The sequence below is a fragment of the Lutjanus erythropterus genome, chromosome 4 (assembly GCF_056507025.1).
Source record: "Lutjanus erythropterus isolate fLutEry1 chromosome 4, fLutEry1.hap2, whole genome shotgun sequence".
Taxonomy (NCBI): Eukaryota; Metazoa; Chordata; class Actinopteri; order Lutjaniformes; family Lutjanidae; genus Lutjanus; species Lutjanus erythropterus.
The window spans coordinates 32,732,128-32,750,022 of NC_139320.1; the positions used below are offsets into that span (position 1 = coordinate 32,732,128).

Genomic DNA, 17,895 nt, shown 5'->3' on the forward strand with positions numbered 1-17,895 from the left:
AATTCTGAAGATGGTTCAAAGACATTAGTGGAGGACCTGTAAAATAAGATGTAGTCACATTTTAAGATGGCTAATGTTAGCAAAATGCTAACTAATGGTCTATCTAATGATTGATATCAAGCTAGCCTTTTGCTACAGAGCAAAACACTACCTAGTTAGCTTATGATTAATGTAGCCTAGATTAGCTAGTTAGTTGGCTAGTTCTTTGCTAACATTAGCTAACTTAATATGTGACTTTTGTCACATTTACAGGTCTTCCGTCTTCAAAATGTAGATTTCTTTTCAACATATACACAGATCTACGTACAGGAAACACTAAAGGACTAAAGTTGACAGAGGTTCCAGAAGGGACGGGACTTAAGAATGTCAACTGACATATAAACACAATTCTGCATTTGACAAAAGCTCAGACAAAACACCCAGCTTCCATTTTCATCAGAGGTATTAATGATTCAACGTGTCCAACGGAATAAAAAATATATAGAAGCTACTTTTTGTTAAGTATGATGAAAAAATATTTTTAATGGAAATCTAATACATTTTCAGAAATATTTTTGCTTTCTTGCAGTACTTGAATGCCGACATGGCCCCCATAGAAGATGACAACACCATCAGTGGCCCCAATTTGAGTTTGAGACCCCTGGTCCAGTTGAAGTCTGTGACGGAGCAGCAGAAACTGCATTAGCATTAGCATGTGTTAGCAGTAAACAGTGAGGCTGACATCAGTCACATCAGATTACAAACAGAATTGGATTACATGATACATCATTTCCTGTCAGTCCTTCATGTGTGAGAAGGTTATTTGAATCCAGCGTCGGAGTGGCGGACTCCGCCACTAACAATAAAGACTAATGTAATGTAATATAATAAGATAATTACAGAATGCAAATACACTGAATGTCTGTTGCTAAATAAAAGAACATCAGTAGAATAAAAGCATCTGATTTAATGAAGATATGAAGTTTAATAATTCCATGATGTTTTTCCGTATTTCCGATGTAACTTGAACGCAGCATTACTCACAGTCTCAAAGGCGCGGTCACACAAATGCTAATTCAGGGGAGTGGCCATTGCCTGCTGAGGCGAACATCTTTGCTGCTGCACATTTGTGGTCACACCCCCTTGTTAGTGACGGGCCAAAAGGCTCAGTTGGGTTTCGTGTGAAGCTGCAGAGTCAGTGTCATTTTAAGCCCCTCCCCTTCTTCTACTGACATCAAATTTCCACAGAAATCTGCGAACCGATCATCTGCTGTTGTTTGTGTTTCACTCCAGCGTCGTCTTGCTGACAGGTGGAGTGGGCGGAGTCAGAGTCTGGGTCAGGTGCAGGGTTGTGGGCGGAGTCTGGAGTCGGGGTGGGTTCCGTTTCTGGAACAGGGTCCGACCGGGTCTCTGTCCGGTCATGTGACATCTGCTGCAGCTCTGTTTCTACTGTTAGCTCCGCCCTTCTGTCCTCCACCTGTGCAATAAAACCGGCGCACCCTGAGCAGCTCCTGCTGTGCTGTGACCCCTCCTCCCTCTTCAACCTGCCCCTCCCTCTGGGCAGGACCTGTCTGTCTCTGCCTCTCTGATTGGCTGAAGCTCGCCTGCCACTGCGGCTCTGATTGGCTCTGTCTCTCTGGCTCTGGATGCGTTGTGCTCTCTGCAGCGCCATGGCGGCGAGGTCTGAGTGAGACGACGTGCTATCGATCAACCGCCGGCCCAGAGCGAGGGGCCGCACGGGCAGCGCCAGCCTCAGCCGCAGCCAGAAGCGGGACCGCCGCGGCTCAGATCGACTCCCTCGCCATGTGACGGTGGTGGCGGCGGCCTGACGGAGCTGAGCAACCTCCACACAGGGCAGTTTACTAATTGAGCGGTAACCAATGGCGACGATGGAGGCCTGGTGGCTGTGTTGAAGGTACAGACCCAGACGACACTCCAGGAGGCTGAAACTCTTCTCCGCCAGGAAGTCTGGACTGAGGACTAAGACGAGGCGGCGGCTTCGCTGCATTGAGTGCAGGATGGCCTCTGATAGGTCTGAAGACAACAAACAGGAAGAAACAACTTTATCAACAACTTAAAGGGATAGTTCAGGGTTTTTGAAGTGTGGTTGTAGGAGGTACTTCTCCATAGTGTATTACACTAAACCGACAGAATGAGCTGATGTGAATGGAGTCAGCAACAAAATATATTTTAGACACTTAATAAAAGTCCACCCAAAAAATCAATGTCAGTCAAGTATGTGGCATATTTAAAATATTTTCACCACTTAACAGAGTTTTCTGACAGAAAACCACTGTTTTATAAGCCAAGTATCACTCTCTCCAAACCGACCAAACTCCATTGACAAAATCAATAATTTTACCTCAGAACAAAGGAGCTCTTGGTCTACTGCTGCTTCAATCTGTTTATTTGTGTAATTATGTGACTAAAGCGAAACCAAACTAACATTTTAAAACACAAAACTCACACAACACAAACAAACCGATGGAGGCAGCTGTAGACCAGAAACTCCTGTGTTCTGTGAGCTAGAATAACCAATTTCCTCAACGGAGTTTGGTTGGTTTGTAAAGAGTGATATTTGTCTTATATAACGGTGGTTTCCTGTCAGAAAAGTCTGTCTGACAGCAAAGAGGTGAAAATATAATGATTATCACATACAATTAAACTGGTGTTTAAAATCCGTGTTGCTGCTGACTCTGTCCACAGCAGGACGTTGCTTATCTTCCTACACCAGTAACTCCTGCTGCTTCTCCAAACTGTGGCCGTGTCGACCTCCATCTACTGCAGGTAACACACTGACTGTGGAGAAGAACCTCGTAGAACCACACTTAGTGATGGTAGAATTTCATCCCAAACAAGTCTGGTGATCGCTGACTTTTCTTTTTATCAAACTGCATTCATGTTAACATTATTGTGCTGTGGTACTGCAGGTGCAGATAAATAGTTGAAAAATTTGGCACGTTTAATTTAATTATTACAGCGTCAACTTGAGGTCGGAGCTGTCAGAGTATCGTGTGTAATTTGCAGCACACCTGATAATTGTTGGTGTTTCTTATGTTTTTTTGCTGCACAGTTTAATCAGAGAAAAACAAACAAAAGTAAGTTTTCACAGGGTCGCATTTAGGTAACATTCAACTAAACATGACTTCAGTAAGTAGACAGTTTTTGAAAACATGACTTCAACATTGATGGCAAGTTGGACTTGAACCCTGGTCTTTCAGGTCTCACAACATACGTTTAGACCACTGGACCATGAAGACAACATGTCTGTCAGCAGCTGCAGTCGACACTAAACATAAACTCAGTTCTGCAAACAAATAAACACAACATTTTGCCTTTATTCTGAAAAAGACAATTTTCCTGCTAAGCTGTTTACATGAATAATGAAAACAAATATTCCTCTAATATTCCTGTCTCCATGCAGCTGTGCATGCTCTGATTATAGACCCTTCTTTCTGTCAAAATAGTATTTCTTTCAAAGTTTGGCAGTTTTTTGAGCGTACAAACACAGCCTCCCTCTTTCAGTCATTTAACCACCTTCTTGAAAAGGTCAGCATTGTGATATTTATGCATATCCAAAAACATGTTCTAAATATTTAAAGACAAATGTTTGAAAGACTAATCTGCATCTGCATTGGGACACAACTTGTTACACATCTTCTTATGTTGTGAGGCAATGACTTAAAGTGAGATATCCAACATATCTGTTGAGTTTAGCAACTGTAGCAGTTTAAGTTTCTTAGAGCCAGAAATGTTAAGGACACAAGAAGAAGATTTATTGACGATGTCAAAGCTCAGTTTTAGAGAAGAAGGGACTTTAAAAAGCTTGAAGAGTTGATCAGGACTTGAACCAGGAGCTTTCTCTTCTCCAGTGAGCTGACTTCCACTCTGAGCTTTCCAGGAGTTTCCTTCAAAGCTGTTTAAAGAAGAAGAAGAAGAAGAAGAAGAAGAGTCCTCAGAGATACAACAGAGTTCAAGAAGCTTCTCCCCTAAAGACCCGGAAAGTCCATCCCAGGTTTAGTCTGTCAGGACTGATGAAGGTGAGTTCCTCAGTACTGAAGATGGTCCAGTGGGGAAGGACGCAGGCTGCCGCTCTGGAGACGTGGGATCGAACCTCAGCTCGGACTACCTGAGGTATGTGATAACGCTGTGTGTGTGTGTGTGTGTGTGTGTGTGTGTGTGTGTGTGTGTGTGTGTGTGTGTATGTGTGTGTTCAAAACAAAACCCAACTAAAACTAAACTCAAAATCGCTCAGACCGCCGTAATCGCTTCGCGTGCATTTCCCGTCGTGAATTTCCGCCGATCTCCAATTTCAACACAGCCGATCTTCAAGGAACCCAGGAGCAGGTAAGTCCGGTCCAGCTAGCTGGCTTGGTAAAAGCCAGCTGGTGAGGCTGGTCTCTTTTCTCATCTGAATGATTTTTGACTTTTTATTTACAGAAAATGACAAATGTCAGATGCAACAGTTTTTTCAGTGTTTTCACAAATTTGTACGTTGATCATGACGTGACTTGAACAGCAGTCGCTAATCCCTCCTTCATTTATACATGTTGATTATGATGCTGCTGCAGCTCCACCTACTGGCCAAACAGCACCGACACAGATACTTCCAAAAACCTTGACTTGATTATTGCATATTTGACTTTTTTTGTCTGAATAATAGGTGAGATTTCCAAGTAGGGCTGAATGATTTTAAAGAAATATCTAATTGCAATTATTCTGACTAATTCTGTAGTTGTGATATGATTTGTGATTTTAGAAGAAAGGATCATTTTTACCTCATTGTTCTCATTTTCATTGAAAAACACATTAAAATGATTTTGGTGTGTTACTCTGAATTTGATGTGTTGCCACCTCTGCAGCACCACAATATTTAATATAAAATGGTATTTTGAGACACTTTTCACCTTTTGACCATTTCAAAAATTATTTCAATTCAAAGTTAAGCCTTATTTCGTTTGGGAGCTGCTGCTGTCACAATCACTAAAACTCAGAAGAAGATAAAGAACAATCCTACGAGACAGGAAATCGGCTCCCGTCATTATAGATTTAACCACATATGAGATTATCTTGTTTGTGTATTTGTGCAAATGAAACACATGAAATGAAAAACACTGAAGTGAATGATGATGGTGACATGGCATTAGATGAAAAAGTCATTTATTCTAAAAAATAGATGAAATACTGTAAAAAACCTAAAACACAACATTTAGAGCACAACAAAGTGCAGAACACATTCTCCTATTACAATACTGTTCTTTTAAAGTGTTAAACACAAATAACAGTGTACGTTTTAAAATAAAATTACAACTTGATGTAGCTGATCTATTGCAGATATACTGAGTGTGTAAAACAGTGAAAAAACAACAGTTAAAATATAAAAAAATGCAGAATAATAGCAACATTTTTAAATTATTAGGTACTTTTTACTCTAAATACATTTTCTTTGACTGATATTTGAAACGTTGCAGAACGTTTGCAGTCCTCAGTGTTTCCTGTTACATTTCATAGCTGTGGTGGTTTATAAAAGATTGTGAACATCCCTCTACGCAGACGACACCCAACTTTATCTCTGTGTTAGAAACATTCAGGCTCCTCTGAGAATAAATCTCACTGTGTTTGATGACTGTTCACCTTCAGTCAGGCAGGTCAGAATTTTCTGTTTTCAGACATTTTTGTTTGTCATGAGAAACTAATGACTCAGTTCTTTTCAGTCTGAGCTGTCGATTTATGAATTATGCAAATACTGACACTGATAATATACCCCGACACACTGCTGTTAGCATGTTTAACATTAAATATGCTAATGCATGCTAATGCTAGCCTTAGACTCAATGAATGTTTGAGTTGAAATGTTAATCCTATTTATTACAGGTTCAGTTTATTTAACCTCTTGTGTGTGTCTGGTGTAAGAAGGCGCAGGTGTACAGTATATTTTTGATTTGACTCACAGGTGTTTCAGCCCTTTGGCTGCTGTGATTGGTCATTTCTACCTTCTCTGCACAAACAGCAAGAGGTAGACCCAGAAAACAAGCTTCAAAGTAAACACATAAAACACCAGGTTGGCCATTTCACTGAAATACTGCAACCAGTTTTCTTAAAGGTCACACAATGTTCTGTTGTCCTGACAGAAACTAACATAAAGTACACACTGAGAATCAATGTGATGATAGTGTGCAGATGAATGTGATTTATGGTTATGATGCTGAAAATGAAAGAAAGCTCATACTAATACTGACAAGTTCATTAAAAGTAAATGACATTAATCTGATGAGCACCGTTTCGTTCATCTTGGAGCTGCTGATGAGCGTTTAATCACCGTTTACTTTTTTAATATGTTCGTCTGAACTCTGTTTTAAATTGTCCCACTAACACTTTCATATCTGATATGGAAGCGTACTGCATAAAGCACATTACCATCTCAACACCACCTGTTCGTGGTGGGACAAGAGTCCAAACACCTTTTGAAACACCAAAATATAATTTTCTCATGAAAACTGATTTGTTACAGTATTACCAAATTAGAATTTTAAACTTTAGGAACCCATCTTCTACACACACTGATGCATTTAAGAAATATAGCTAGACTTTAGCCGTGCTAGCAGCACAGCTCTGTGGATAGTAACGTTAGTCCAGACTGAAATATCCAAACAACTGTTGGATAAACTGTCATGAAAGTCTGTACAGACGCTGACGGTCTGCAGAGGATGAATCCTACAGATGTTTTCTCCAGCAGCAACATGAGGCTGACATTTTTGATTTTAATTGAAACACTGAAACAACTATCAGATGGATTAGCATTATCCTCCGACCCTCCTTCTGGCGCCATCCTCAGGTCAAAATTTTCATTAGTTCAATACTTGTGCTACTTGAAATACTGGTTTATCGTCAAGTACCTGCAAAAACTAAAGTCAGCTGGCGTCCTGATGTGAAAATGTTTCATCTGTCATTGTAAATCACAAGTAAACATCCTCACAGATCAGCGAGCATCGCTGTCGATGAAAATAAAGTTTAAGTAGAAAAACACTGAAGATTAGTCAGGCACTGTAAAACATATTGTTTTGTATTAGAGTCTTGAGTCTCAGTCCCTGTCTGAGGTGACGTCCGTCTCGTCTACGCTGCAGAGTTGAGGACTTTCTGCGGGTCTTTGACCGTGTTGGTGATGAGCCCTGTCTGTGAGTTTGTGCTGTTCTGACTGTGCAGCCTCATCAGGACCGCCTCCTTACTGCTGCCCTCCTCGTCCTCCCTGCTGCTAACCCGCCTCACGGGTAACTCCACCCTCAGCCTCTTCCAGAAGCGGGACGTCAGCTCTTTGGACTTGTCCCCCTGCCATCGGACCAGCGCCAGGGCCACCCGGGCCCTCCTCAGCTCCCTGACCCAGCTTTTCCTCCGGACCGGCTTGTACTGGATCAGGATCACCCGCAGGTGCCCGCCCCGCGCCATGCCGTCGATGCCGGCCTTCAGCTCCAGCAGCGCCTGCGAGCCCTGAGAGGCATAGCCTGGACTAACGACCACCAGGAGGCGCCGGCTACGAGCCACGAAACTCAAAGTCTCATCTGTGATGGCTGCAGGGAGAGAGGCGGGTTAATGATGGATGGATGGATGGATGGATGGATGAATGGATGTGTTTCAGTTTGTGTGTGTGTCAGTAAAGGACCACAGGGAATAGCAGCAGCAGCAGCAGTAATGTTTCTGGATAAAGGTTTAGCAGTAGCAGTGTTAGCATCAGGACTGGACTGTGTATAAAAGCAGATGTAGTAGCTGAACCTGCAGCTGTAATAATAGAAGAAGAGGTAGTAGGGGTTCTCCTACATGACCCGGTATCTGTGGATACCTGCAAAAAACTAATGTAGCAGGTAAATATCTATGTAAACTCACAGTCACAGGAAGAAAGTCATGCAGGCAGCAGGTGAGAACAGAAACATTTTTTTTGTGAGTGAGTGCGTGTAGTACTGCAGTGTGATTGTGTGTAGTACTGCAGTACAGGTAGTACTCACTCCCTCCTGGCAGGCTGTCTCTGTCAAAGATACACACTGAGTATCCCAGCTCGTTCTCCAGAACGCTGCGCAGCGTCGACAGAACAAACTGCTCCTCCTCGCTGTTCCTCGCATACGAGATGTACACGTCGTACTCCTTATCATCTGCACACCCACACACACACACACACACACAGAGTGTTTCTTACAGATGGGCGTTTTCAGTTTGGGGAAGAACATTTCCATGTTCTTATCTTCACAGGAAACAGTCAAAAGTTTCATGAAATGTCAAAACACTGTCTGATCTGATCGACTTCAGTCAGCAGTTTTAGTTTTAGATAAAATCCTGAACATGTACATAACTTACATAATTTAAAACTGTTCCATCAGTCTGAGAGTAAAAAATATGCAGAGTGACATCAGTTAGAGCTGCAACTAACAATTATTTTTATAGCCGATTAATCACTCGATCTTTTCTCACTGGTTGTTCGCTTGTTAAATGTAAGAACATGGTGGAAAATGTTGATCAAAGCCCAAGATGACGAGCAATATTTGAACATATTTCTTTGTAAAATGATTGTGGTGCTGCAGAGATCATTTTTATTATTAAATGATTAGTTGTTTGGTCAATAAAATATCAGAAAATTGTGAAAAATTTAACCTGTCACAGTCCATAATATGCCAGAAAATGTCCAAGATGATGTCCTCAAATGTCTTGTTTTGTCCACAACTCAAAGATATTCAGTTTGTTTGTCAGAGAGGAGGAAAGAAACCAGAAAATATTCACATTTAAGAAGCTGAAATCATAGAATTTTGATTTTTTTTCCTCAAAAAATGACTCAGTCTGTCTGGTCTAGTATTTGGCTTAATGTAAAACTGGTTTAAAAGTTTTTAAATCAGACAAACCTGAGTGTTTAATGATGAAAATAACCTGCATCGCTCTGCACGCGCTCACCAAATCAAGATATTTACAAACAGTACTGCTTTTGTCCACAGGTGGCGCCAGATCATCACAAAATAAAAGCTCCTTGCAGCTTCTTTAAGTAATAAAAAATAAAAAACTTTTACAACCGCTCTGTTTGTTTTCCTCTGGTCCAGTTCAGGTGTAACTCAGTCAGAGTTAAAAGCTTTAAAGCCATAAAGTGAGAAGACGTTTCAGCTCCAGACTCGCAGTTTGAGGGTTTGATCGAATAAATCTGTCAGGATCTGTTCGACTGATTCCAGCTTTAATAATCTAAATGCTGCGACCGCAGCCAGATAGAGAAGATCATCACCATTAAAACCCAAGAAATTTAGTATCAGGACGTAAAAACTGAAGGAGAAGCGGCAGATTTTACAGTTACCTCCCACAAATGTGTTTTTCAATTAGACAAAAAGGTGCTAAATAATCTGTGGACACCTGCAGGTTAACGAGACTGATGGTAACAGGACACACATACAAAGAATAATTAACTCAAAACTACTGCAAGGAGCTTTTTGATTTTTACTCTTTAATTATTCTGGAAAATATATTTTAAAAGATCAAACTCTTGTAACAGGCCAACCTCCTGGTGATTAAAGGTTTTTAATAAATGTAGACGTCAGATGAAAAATCTGATGTGAGGAGGATTTGAACACATATTTAAAATGTCTGAAGTTGTGAATTCTTCACCAGAGCAAGTAAAGAAATTAAAGAAATGACAGCAAGGTAACTGTAAGTCATTTTTTTGGTTGGACATGATTTGATTTGTGAATTATAAATAAATAAAAATGAGCTGATCTTGTCACCTGTGTGTCTCTCGTCGGTGCCGAACCAGGAGCGATAAAGCAGCAGCAGCTCCAGCCAGAAGACGTGATAGATGACGAAGAGGAGCAGCATGAGGACCAGAGTCACACCGAGACCACAGCCCAGCTCCACGGACGGCAGGGACACTGAAACACACCTGAGGGTCAGCACCTGTCCAGGCTGCTTTAAAGGAACACTCTGTCATTTTTTAATAAATCAGTCAGTTTCATCTCTGTGCTTCTCGTTCTCTCCTCATCTCAGATTATGTTTTCTTTCAGTGGCAGTTATGGGCTTCCATACACCACAGTGTCTGCTCGTACTGTCAGAACATTTCTGAAACATCAGATACTAAACAAGGACAAGGACTGAACCGTTTTGAAGAAATATCTAATTGTGATTGTGATATGATTTTGTGATATTCGAGGCAGGTATGATGTAACACATGAAGTCTGGATTTACTGCCTCATGTACGAGTCTCTGCTTCAGGAGCCTCAAATGTTTCAAACTGTTTAAGCTTCAGTGTCACTTCAAAATAAACAGGAGCTTCACAGTGATCAAAAACCAACAAAGAAGAATCGTCCAGCTCAGAGATCAAACTGATCTGTATCTTCAGACGCTAACAGGGGGATTTATCATAACGTCTGAGTATTAGATTTTGATGTCGCAGCAGAGAGGAGACAGATTCATTAACTCCGTGGCTCCTGTCAGAGTTCGAGGTGCGCTCGTTTTCCTCACCCTCCTCCTTCAGCTGAGCCCTGCGGGTCAGGAAGCCGACGGTGTTCTTCACGGAGCAGTTAAACTCTCTGTTCAGGTCTTCAGACTGGAAGTCCTGGATCAACAGCTCACACTCCATCTGCTGGTCGCCGAAGTCGTACGTCAGCTCTCTGCAGACAGACACGCACATCGTATATTTCAAAATAAAATTACATTCAGGCTGAACTAATAAATCCTGTGTTTGACCCTGCAGAGACCTGCTGAGCTCTAGACCATGATTCAAACACATCACTGATCCTTGACTGTGAGGGAGAACTACATTTATCAAGCAGGACACAGACTTTATTTTGAAGAGACTCAACAGTGTGAACGCTGCAGACCAGAACGGCTTTATGTCTTTATGAGGCAAATCTGAGTCAAGTTTTTCATCATGAGTCCGTTCATGTCTTAGGTTATGTTGTCTGAGTCATGTCTTCAGTTTCATTTGCGTCTCTTTGCAGTCATTTTGTGTCTCTTCGTGGTCATTTTCACTTTCTAAAGGAAACAGTTGACTGACCAAAAATCCCAAACTGAAAGCTAAAAAAGGATAAAAAGCTGTGCAGAGCTGCAACACTGTTCACGTTAAAAAGTCATTTTATCCACTCTGGATATGAAAATATTGATCAGTGCAGCTTCAGGTCTCAGAGAGAAATCAGTTCAGTTAATGTTCCCTCTAACATTAATCAGTAAAAATGAATCAGCTTTAATAAACCGAATCAAACTCAAATCAAAACTTTCTGTCTATATTCTAAAATGAATCGACTGCACGGACTGGAGCTTTAATAAAATCAAATCATTTCAATCTGATCATTGTTTCCTTTTCACCTGGCGTTTTGGAAGAATCGATGATGGTCTGGAAGTCTGTCCAGCCTCTGCCCGTCAACCGTCCACCAGATCTCCTTTGACTGAGGCTCCAGGTAGGGGAACAGAGCTTTACACCAGAGACGCACCTTCGTGTCTGACAGGGACGAGAAAATTTACAGTTAGACCTCAGCAATTTTAATTAAAACTTCATTTAATACATCTTTGAATAACGATACAGCTGGTCTGTACGTTACGACATGAGCAGGATCAAACGTCATGTTTGGTCTCATAGAAAGATGATGATGGTGATGATGATGATGACCACACTTGTGTGTTGTGTGTTGTTGTTTTGCATCTGTGGTCGTTTTGTGTTTGTTTGGTGTCTTTGTTTCACAGTTTTGCATATTTATGGAGCTCATCTTTTTATTCGTTTTCACAGTTTTCACAGGATCTTCCTCCCCGACATAATGACTCTGTGGATCCACCTAGTTTGGGGTTCAGTGATCCCCTGCAGCAGGGCAGTGTCCCCCTGTACGTATACCAACCCATGACCAGGTCCGTATTCTCATGAAATGCTGTCCACCATGTCTGAGCCTTCAGACAGGACAAACAAAAGGTTTCTCCACACCACCAGCATGCTGGGTCCCCTCTAAACCCAACCCTACACAGGCTGTTTCGCATTTCTGTAGTTGTTTTGTGTCTCTCTGTAGTCATTTTGTATCTCTTTGTAGTCATTTGTGTCTCTTTTTGGTCATTTTACGTCTCTTTCTGGTTGTTTTGTGTCTTTTTGCAGCCAGGGTGTGTTCCTTTGTAGTCATTTGCGTATCTCGGGTCATTTTGACTCTCTTTGTCTCTTTGTGAACATTTTGTGTTTCTTTGCAGCTGTTTTTTGTCTCTTGAGGAACATTTTGTGTGCTTGTTTTGTATACATTTCTAAGAAAGTGAGGTTAAGTGTTTTGCTGAAGGACATGTGGACAGGAGGAGCTCAAGGACTGAACCATCAGTGTGCTGTTCCTGTTTTACAACAGAGGCGTTAACATGCTGCAAGTCTTGGATGGAGATGACTGAAGTTCACTGAATGACCATCAAACACTGAGGAACTCTTTGTCTCCCTGTCTCTTTGTCTCTGTCTCCCTGTCTCTCTGTTGCTCTGTCTCCTTCTCTCTTTGTCTCCCTGCCTCTCTGTTTCTCTGTCTCCTTGTATCTTTGTCTCTCTGTTGCTCTGTCTCCCTGTCTCTTTGTCTCTCTGTTTCCCTGTCTCTTTGTCTCTCTGTCTCTTTGTCTTTCTGTCTCCCTGTCTCTCTTTCTCCATGTCTCTTTGTCTCCGTGTCTCACTGTCTCCGTGTCTCCCTGTCTCTGTCTCTTTGTTTTTCTGGCTCCCTGTCTCCCTGCCTCTCTGTTTCTCTGTCTCCTTGTCTCTTTGTCTCTCTGTTTCCCTGTCTCCCTGTCTCTCTGTCTCCATGTGTCTTTGTCTCTGTGTCTCCCTGTCTCTTTGTCTCCCTGTCTCCATGTCTCTTTGTCTCCGTGTCTCCCTGTCTCTTTGTCTTTCTGTCTCCCTGTCTCTTTGTCCCTCTGTCTCTTTGTCTTTCTGTCTCCCTGTCTCTCTGTCTCCCTGTCTCTTTGTCTCCGTGTCTCCGTGTCTCCCTGTCTCTTTGTCTTTCTGTCCCTCTGTCTCTTTGTCCCTCTGTCTCTTTGTCTCTACATGCAGCACACTGATCAGAGTGAACTCAGGCTGTAACCCTGCTGTTCACTGACTGTCTGCTCTCATCAGCAGTAATATACACCATCTCTACAGTATATATGAACATGTGACGCGCGGTTTGATGGCGAGTGCGTCCGAACACGTCGTTAACGGCTTGTTCTGTTTTATGAGCTCCTGCAGCCTAATTCTGTACGGACGATTAACTTTTCGAATGTTGAACCTCCTGCGAGCTGCTCTCAAAAAACCAATTTGCAGGAAGTTGTTGGCAGAGGAGGTGCTGCCTCTCCATCACCGCCACAGCAGCTTTATGTGCTCCAGCTGCAGGTGGAGGAGGAGAAACTGTAACGCTGCTGGAACAGACGAGTGGAAGCTCCCATCTGGATCCACTGCACGCACTAAAAAATGATTACAGCAGCAATTATTTAATACCTGCTCACGGTGACTGCAAAGTAAACAGAAGAAAAGCTGAGTTTTCTGTTTGTGTCAGACTAAAACAAACTCAAGAGACGAAGAACAACTCCATCATTTTTTTTTACCTTATTAAGATGTAATCTAGTTTTTGCATCTAATATTTTAGTTTATATTGTGCTCATATGATTAATATGATCATTGATACAAAGCTAAAAAAAAAACACCAGTAAAACCAGTAAATAAGGACTTATAGATAATAAGGCTGCTTTGTGCCTCTGAAGTTGTTTTGTGTCTCTTTGCAGTCATCTTCTGCCTGTTTGTAGTCATGTTGTGTCTCTGTGGTTGTGTTTTTGTCTCTCTGCAGTCATCTTATGTCTCTTTGCCGTTATCTTGGGTCTCTTTGTAGTTGTTTTGCTTTTTTGTAACTCTTCTATGTCTCTTGTAGCAGTTGTTTTGTGCATCTTTAGGGTCATTGTGAGTCTTTTTGTGGGTGTTTTGCATCTTTTTGTGGTCATTTTGCATCTCTGGGGTGGTTGTGCATTTCTTTCTAATCGTGCTGTGTCTATTTGTGTGAGTCTTTTGTGGTTGTTTTGTGTGTCTTTGTAGTCATTTTACGTCTCGTTTGAGTACAAGAGACAAACATCCTGTGAGGAGAGCTCACAGCTGTTGTGAGCTCTAAACCAAAAACATTCATCAGTATTTTGTCACAATGTCAAGAATATTGCAGAATATTTTGGTATTATTTTAGGGCCGTATTGTCCACCCCTGGTGTCCACTTTTCTCATGGTGGACAGAGACATTTTCCAGAAGCAGCTCCTGCATGAATGGCAGAGTGTCTCCTGCAGGGCTGCTGCTCCTATAAAGACATCAACCTCCAGAGGACAAATCACAAATATCAGCATTATTATTAAAACAAATGTCCGGCGGCCGGATTGGACCTGTCTGGTTTGACACTCCTGAACTACGGTTTTAAAAATCTTAATTAATGATACTTCAGTTTAATTCTCTGACATGTGGCGCTGTGGTCCTGATGTTGACTCACGCTGTCTGACAGTGTAGAACTGGTCTTCAGCCGGGTTCAGGATACTGGGAAATTTGGACACAGCGGACGGGTCTGACAGAAGAAAACAGAGCACAGTTTCATTCAGTCATGTCTGCAGCAGCAGTAGGGTTTCTGTTAACAGTACGTTCTGGTCGTTGTCTCACAGACTGCGGTGATGTTGATGCTCCTGGTGAAGTTGAGGCTCCGCCCCTTCCTCTGGTACTGGACAGTGCAGTAGTAGGAACCCTGATGTGTAGCATACATAATGTGAAACTCCAAACTGTTTCCTGTAATCTCAGGGTCATTGTGGAACACTTTTGGTACACACCGCTGAGACACAGAGGACAGACAGAGACAGGACGAGACAGAGCAAAATAAGTTTAACATTAACATCACTGACAGGTTCAAGTGGCGTTTAAACAAGTTGACAGAAATGGTTTAATACTGTCACTGTGAGCTCAGTTTCTAACGTTTAATCAGAGAGGTACTGAAAGGTGATGCTAGGCTAACAGCTAACAGTCCCCTTGCCTCCAGTCTTAGAGCTAAACTAGAATAAACAGGGAGTAAAGTGATCTTCACCCTCTCAAAACAGACAGTTAGTGTTTGTCCTAAAACTGAAGACAGGTTTAAGTCATATCTAAATAAACCTGAAGTCCAGTGTGACTCTCGTATGACCGCAGACAGACCAACACGTTTCAGCGTCTCACTGAAACTATTGGAAAAGTCTGTTCACAGTGAAATCAGCAGAAACATGAATCATTATGGAGAATCTAACCCTTTCAAAAACATAAGGCTGGTTTGCACCAACAAGGATTAATTTTTAAACCTGTTTAAATCAGGGTTTAACTTTAAACTGTGCTGCACCAAACTTCAGACTTAACGTGTGATCCAGTATTAACTCAAAGTTAACACTTGAGGAGGTTTAACTTTAAAATCGCTGCTTTTATGAGAAGAATTGAGCAAAAACAATCAAGTTGCTATGAGAAAATTAAAGGACAGACTGAACCCAATCAAGTATTTTCGTTCTGTCACTCCAGTCGATCTGTTTAAACAGTCAGTCAGTCTCTTTTCTCCCTCACTGTGTCTCCTGTGGGTCATTTTGCTCCAATCATTCAACCAACAAGTTTTTATCAAAGGAGGAGAAATTAGAGCTTCATAAGAGCTGATAACTAGGCTGACTAACTAGCTAGCTAGCAAACAGTATAATATTTTGTTAATCTTTTTACTAGCTAAATAACAGTTTATATGTTTGCTAACTTTTTAGCTAGCAAGCAAATCCTGCAATGTTGTGTTAGTTTTTAAGCTAGCTAGCAGACACTAGAACATTTTAACTTTTGAGCCTGTTAGAAAACGATTTTGTCAAAGAATACAGAGAAGTTGAAAATGAACACCCCCCACCCCATACCAAGTCTCAACAGCTCTACAATGTATTTACTCAGTCATTTATTTATTTATTTAGACAAATATTTATGTATTTGTTTATTTATTATGTGTGTTTTAATTTGGGTAAGCGGGTGTCCCTATACTGATTTAAGTCTACTGAATTTCAGTTTACACTGATAAACTTGGATTTACTGAACAGAAATTAGTTAAAGTGAGCAACAGAGCTCATCTTAATTTAAACCTAGATTAACTCATTTTAAACCTGGTTTTGCTGAACTAATCTTCATTACTCTTTGTTGGTGTAACCAGTCAAATGTTTAGTTTTTGTCAGTTTTATCATCAGTGGCTCAACATGCCGCAGTAACAGACAGGTGGATGGATCAATGTATTACCTTGCTGTCGGATTTCATTCGCAGCCAGGTGACAGTTGCCTCGCTGTCGGCCATCTTGGCGGCATCCTGCAAGTCTGGACAGTCCAGCACCTTCCCCTCCTGCAAAGGGATGATCACCTGACTTGGTGCCACGGCGACCGAACGGTTGCAGGGGCCCCGGACTGCCTCGTCAGGCCGCAGCACCTTCAGACGCATGGCGATCTTACTGCAGGATGACTTGTTACTGCAGGACAGAGACAGGAGACACAACTCAACCTCCATCATCATAGCAACAGGACCTGGAGCTCTCTGATTGGTTGTTTCTTACAGCAGTGCTCTCTGAGACTTGTAGTTCACCTTCTCTCCTAAAGAGACACAGAGGAGGACTGAAAAAAAAAATCTAGGACAGTCGCAAAGACCAAACCACAAACCAGCTTTCATTTCCGAAACATCATGGAAAGACGCAGCTGCGAGTTTCTGAGAAAATAATCAGACATCATCAACCATCAGGAAGCAGGATGTGACATCAGACAGGAAAATAAAAGTAGATCACATCAGACAGACTGAGCTGTGGGCAGTGATGGTGTGAGTCACATGATCACTGATCACACAGTTTCTACAACCGCACAGATGTCATGGCCCAAAAATCCCTAAAATTAATTCAGCAACACAAAAATAAGCCAAATAAAACTAAGTCTGTGCAGAGAGGACGAGCAGAGAGAGACAGACATGTCATTTCAGAATAAAATTTCACAATAAAAGTCTCCAACCATAAATCTCTCTGTCACCTAACAACATAACAGAATAAAATATTTATTCTTTTAATAGGAGGTTTAATATCGATTCATGTTAGTACACAGAAACTAAGACAGGCGTTTCCAGGTAACAAGTTACAGAATGAAACATATAATTTAAACAATGTTAGCCATTGTCAAAGTTTGGAACATGTGCAGGAAGAACTTCAAAATAACATGCATAGAAATAATTTTCACATTATTTTGAAGGTATAACACAGATAGTCGCATCGAACACTATGATACCATCAACTTATATTTACTCATTATTATCAGTTTATTAACCCAGTAATGTCAACATCTTTGAATCCAAATATTGCATTAAAATTCAGGTCAGTCTTTACAGAACTTCCCTTCGACTCGTGAGAACAGGAGGGACAACCCGAGAACATTCTGCGTCCGGCTTGTGATGTCGATCAGCCGAAGCTCAGATAACGTCTGCGTGGAACATTAATGCACTTCCTGGCAGAGACTGAACACTGATCTGCATCTACCATCAAACACCGAGTGTGTGTGTGTGTGTGTTTGTGTGTGTGTTATTCATGTACTAAGTGGCATTAAGTCGTCCACTTCAGACTGATTTATCTGACTCCTCTCAGTCGATTGGAAGCTTCCACTTTGTGGACGGCGGATGTTAATCTTAGTCTTACATTTTTTTAATATTGTCTGACATTTTATGGACCGAATAGCTGATCGATTATTGGAAAAATCATTGCTAGAGTGATCACTAATTAAGAAAAATAGGTCCAAACGTGTGCTCCACCTGTTTTCACATGTTTGGACGTATTTTTCAATTGACAAGATTGTGACAGGATTGATTGATCGATTAAGCTCCACCCAGGCTGCAAAATGGGAGATAAACATCTTTGATCAATGCTCCTTAACTGGGCGTCAGCCTCGCGTTTACATGCATAT

General features: G+C 41.5%; 1 protein-coding gene across 1 annotated transcript in view; it reads right to left on the minus strand.

Annotated features, from left to right (window-relative positions):
* Positions 1-1,055: 1,055 nt before the first annotated feature.
* Positions 1,056-17,895, minus strand: part of il1rap (interleukin 1 receptor accessory protein) — a 32,538-nt gene continuing 15,698 nt past the window's right edge. Inside the window, exons 5-13 of the mRNA XM_084716675.1 lie at positions 16,204-16,430; positions 14,597-14,866; positions 14,433-14,504; positions 11,299-11,431; positions 10,456-10,604; positions 9,723-9,866; positions 7,977-8,120; positions 7,209-7,544; positions 1,056-2,013 (exon numbers count right to left, since the gene is read on the minus strand). Coding sequence (XP_084572801.1) covers positions 1,214-2,013; positions 7,209-7,544; positions 7,977-8,120; positions 9,723-9,866; positions 10,456-10,604; positions 11,299-11,431; positions 14,433-14,504; positions 14,597-14,866; positions 16,204-16,430 — 2,275 coding nt within the window. The 3' untranslated portion in view covers positions 1,056-1,213. The remainder of the gene's footprint in view (positions 2,014-7,208; positions 7,545-7,976; positions 8,121-9,722; positions 9,867-10,455; positions 10,605-11,298; positions 11,432-14,432; positions 14,505-14,596; positions 14,867-16,203; positions 16,431-17,895) is intronic.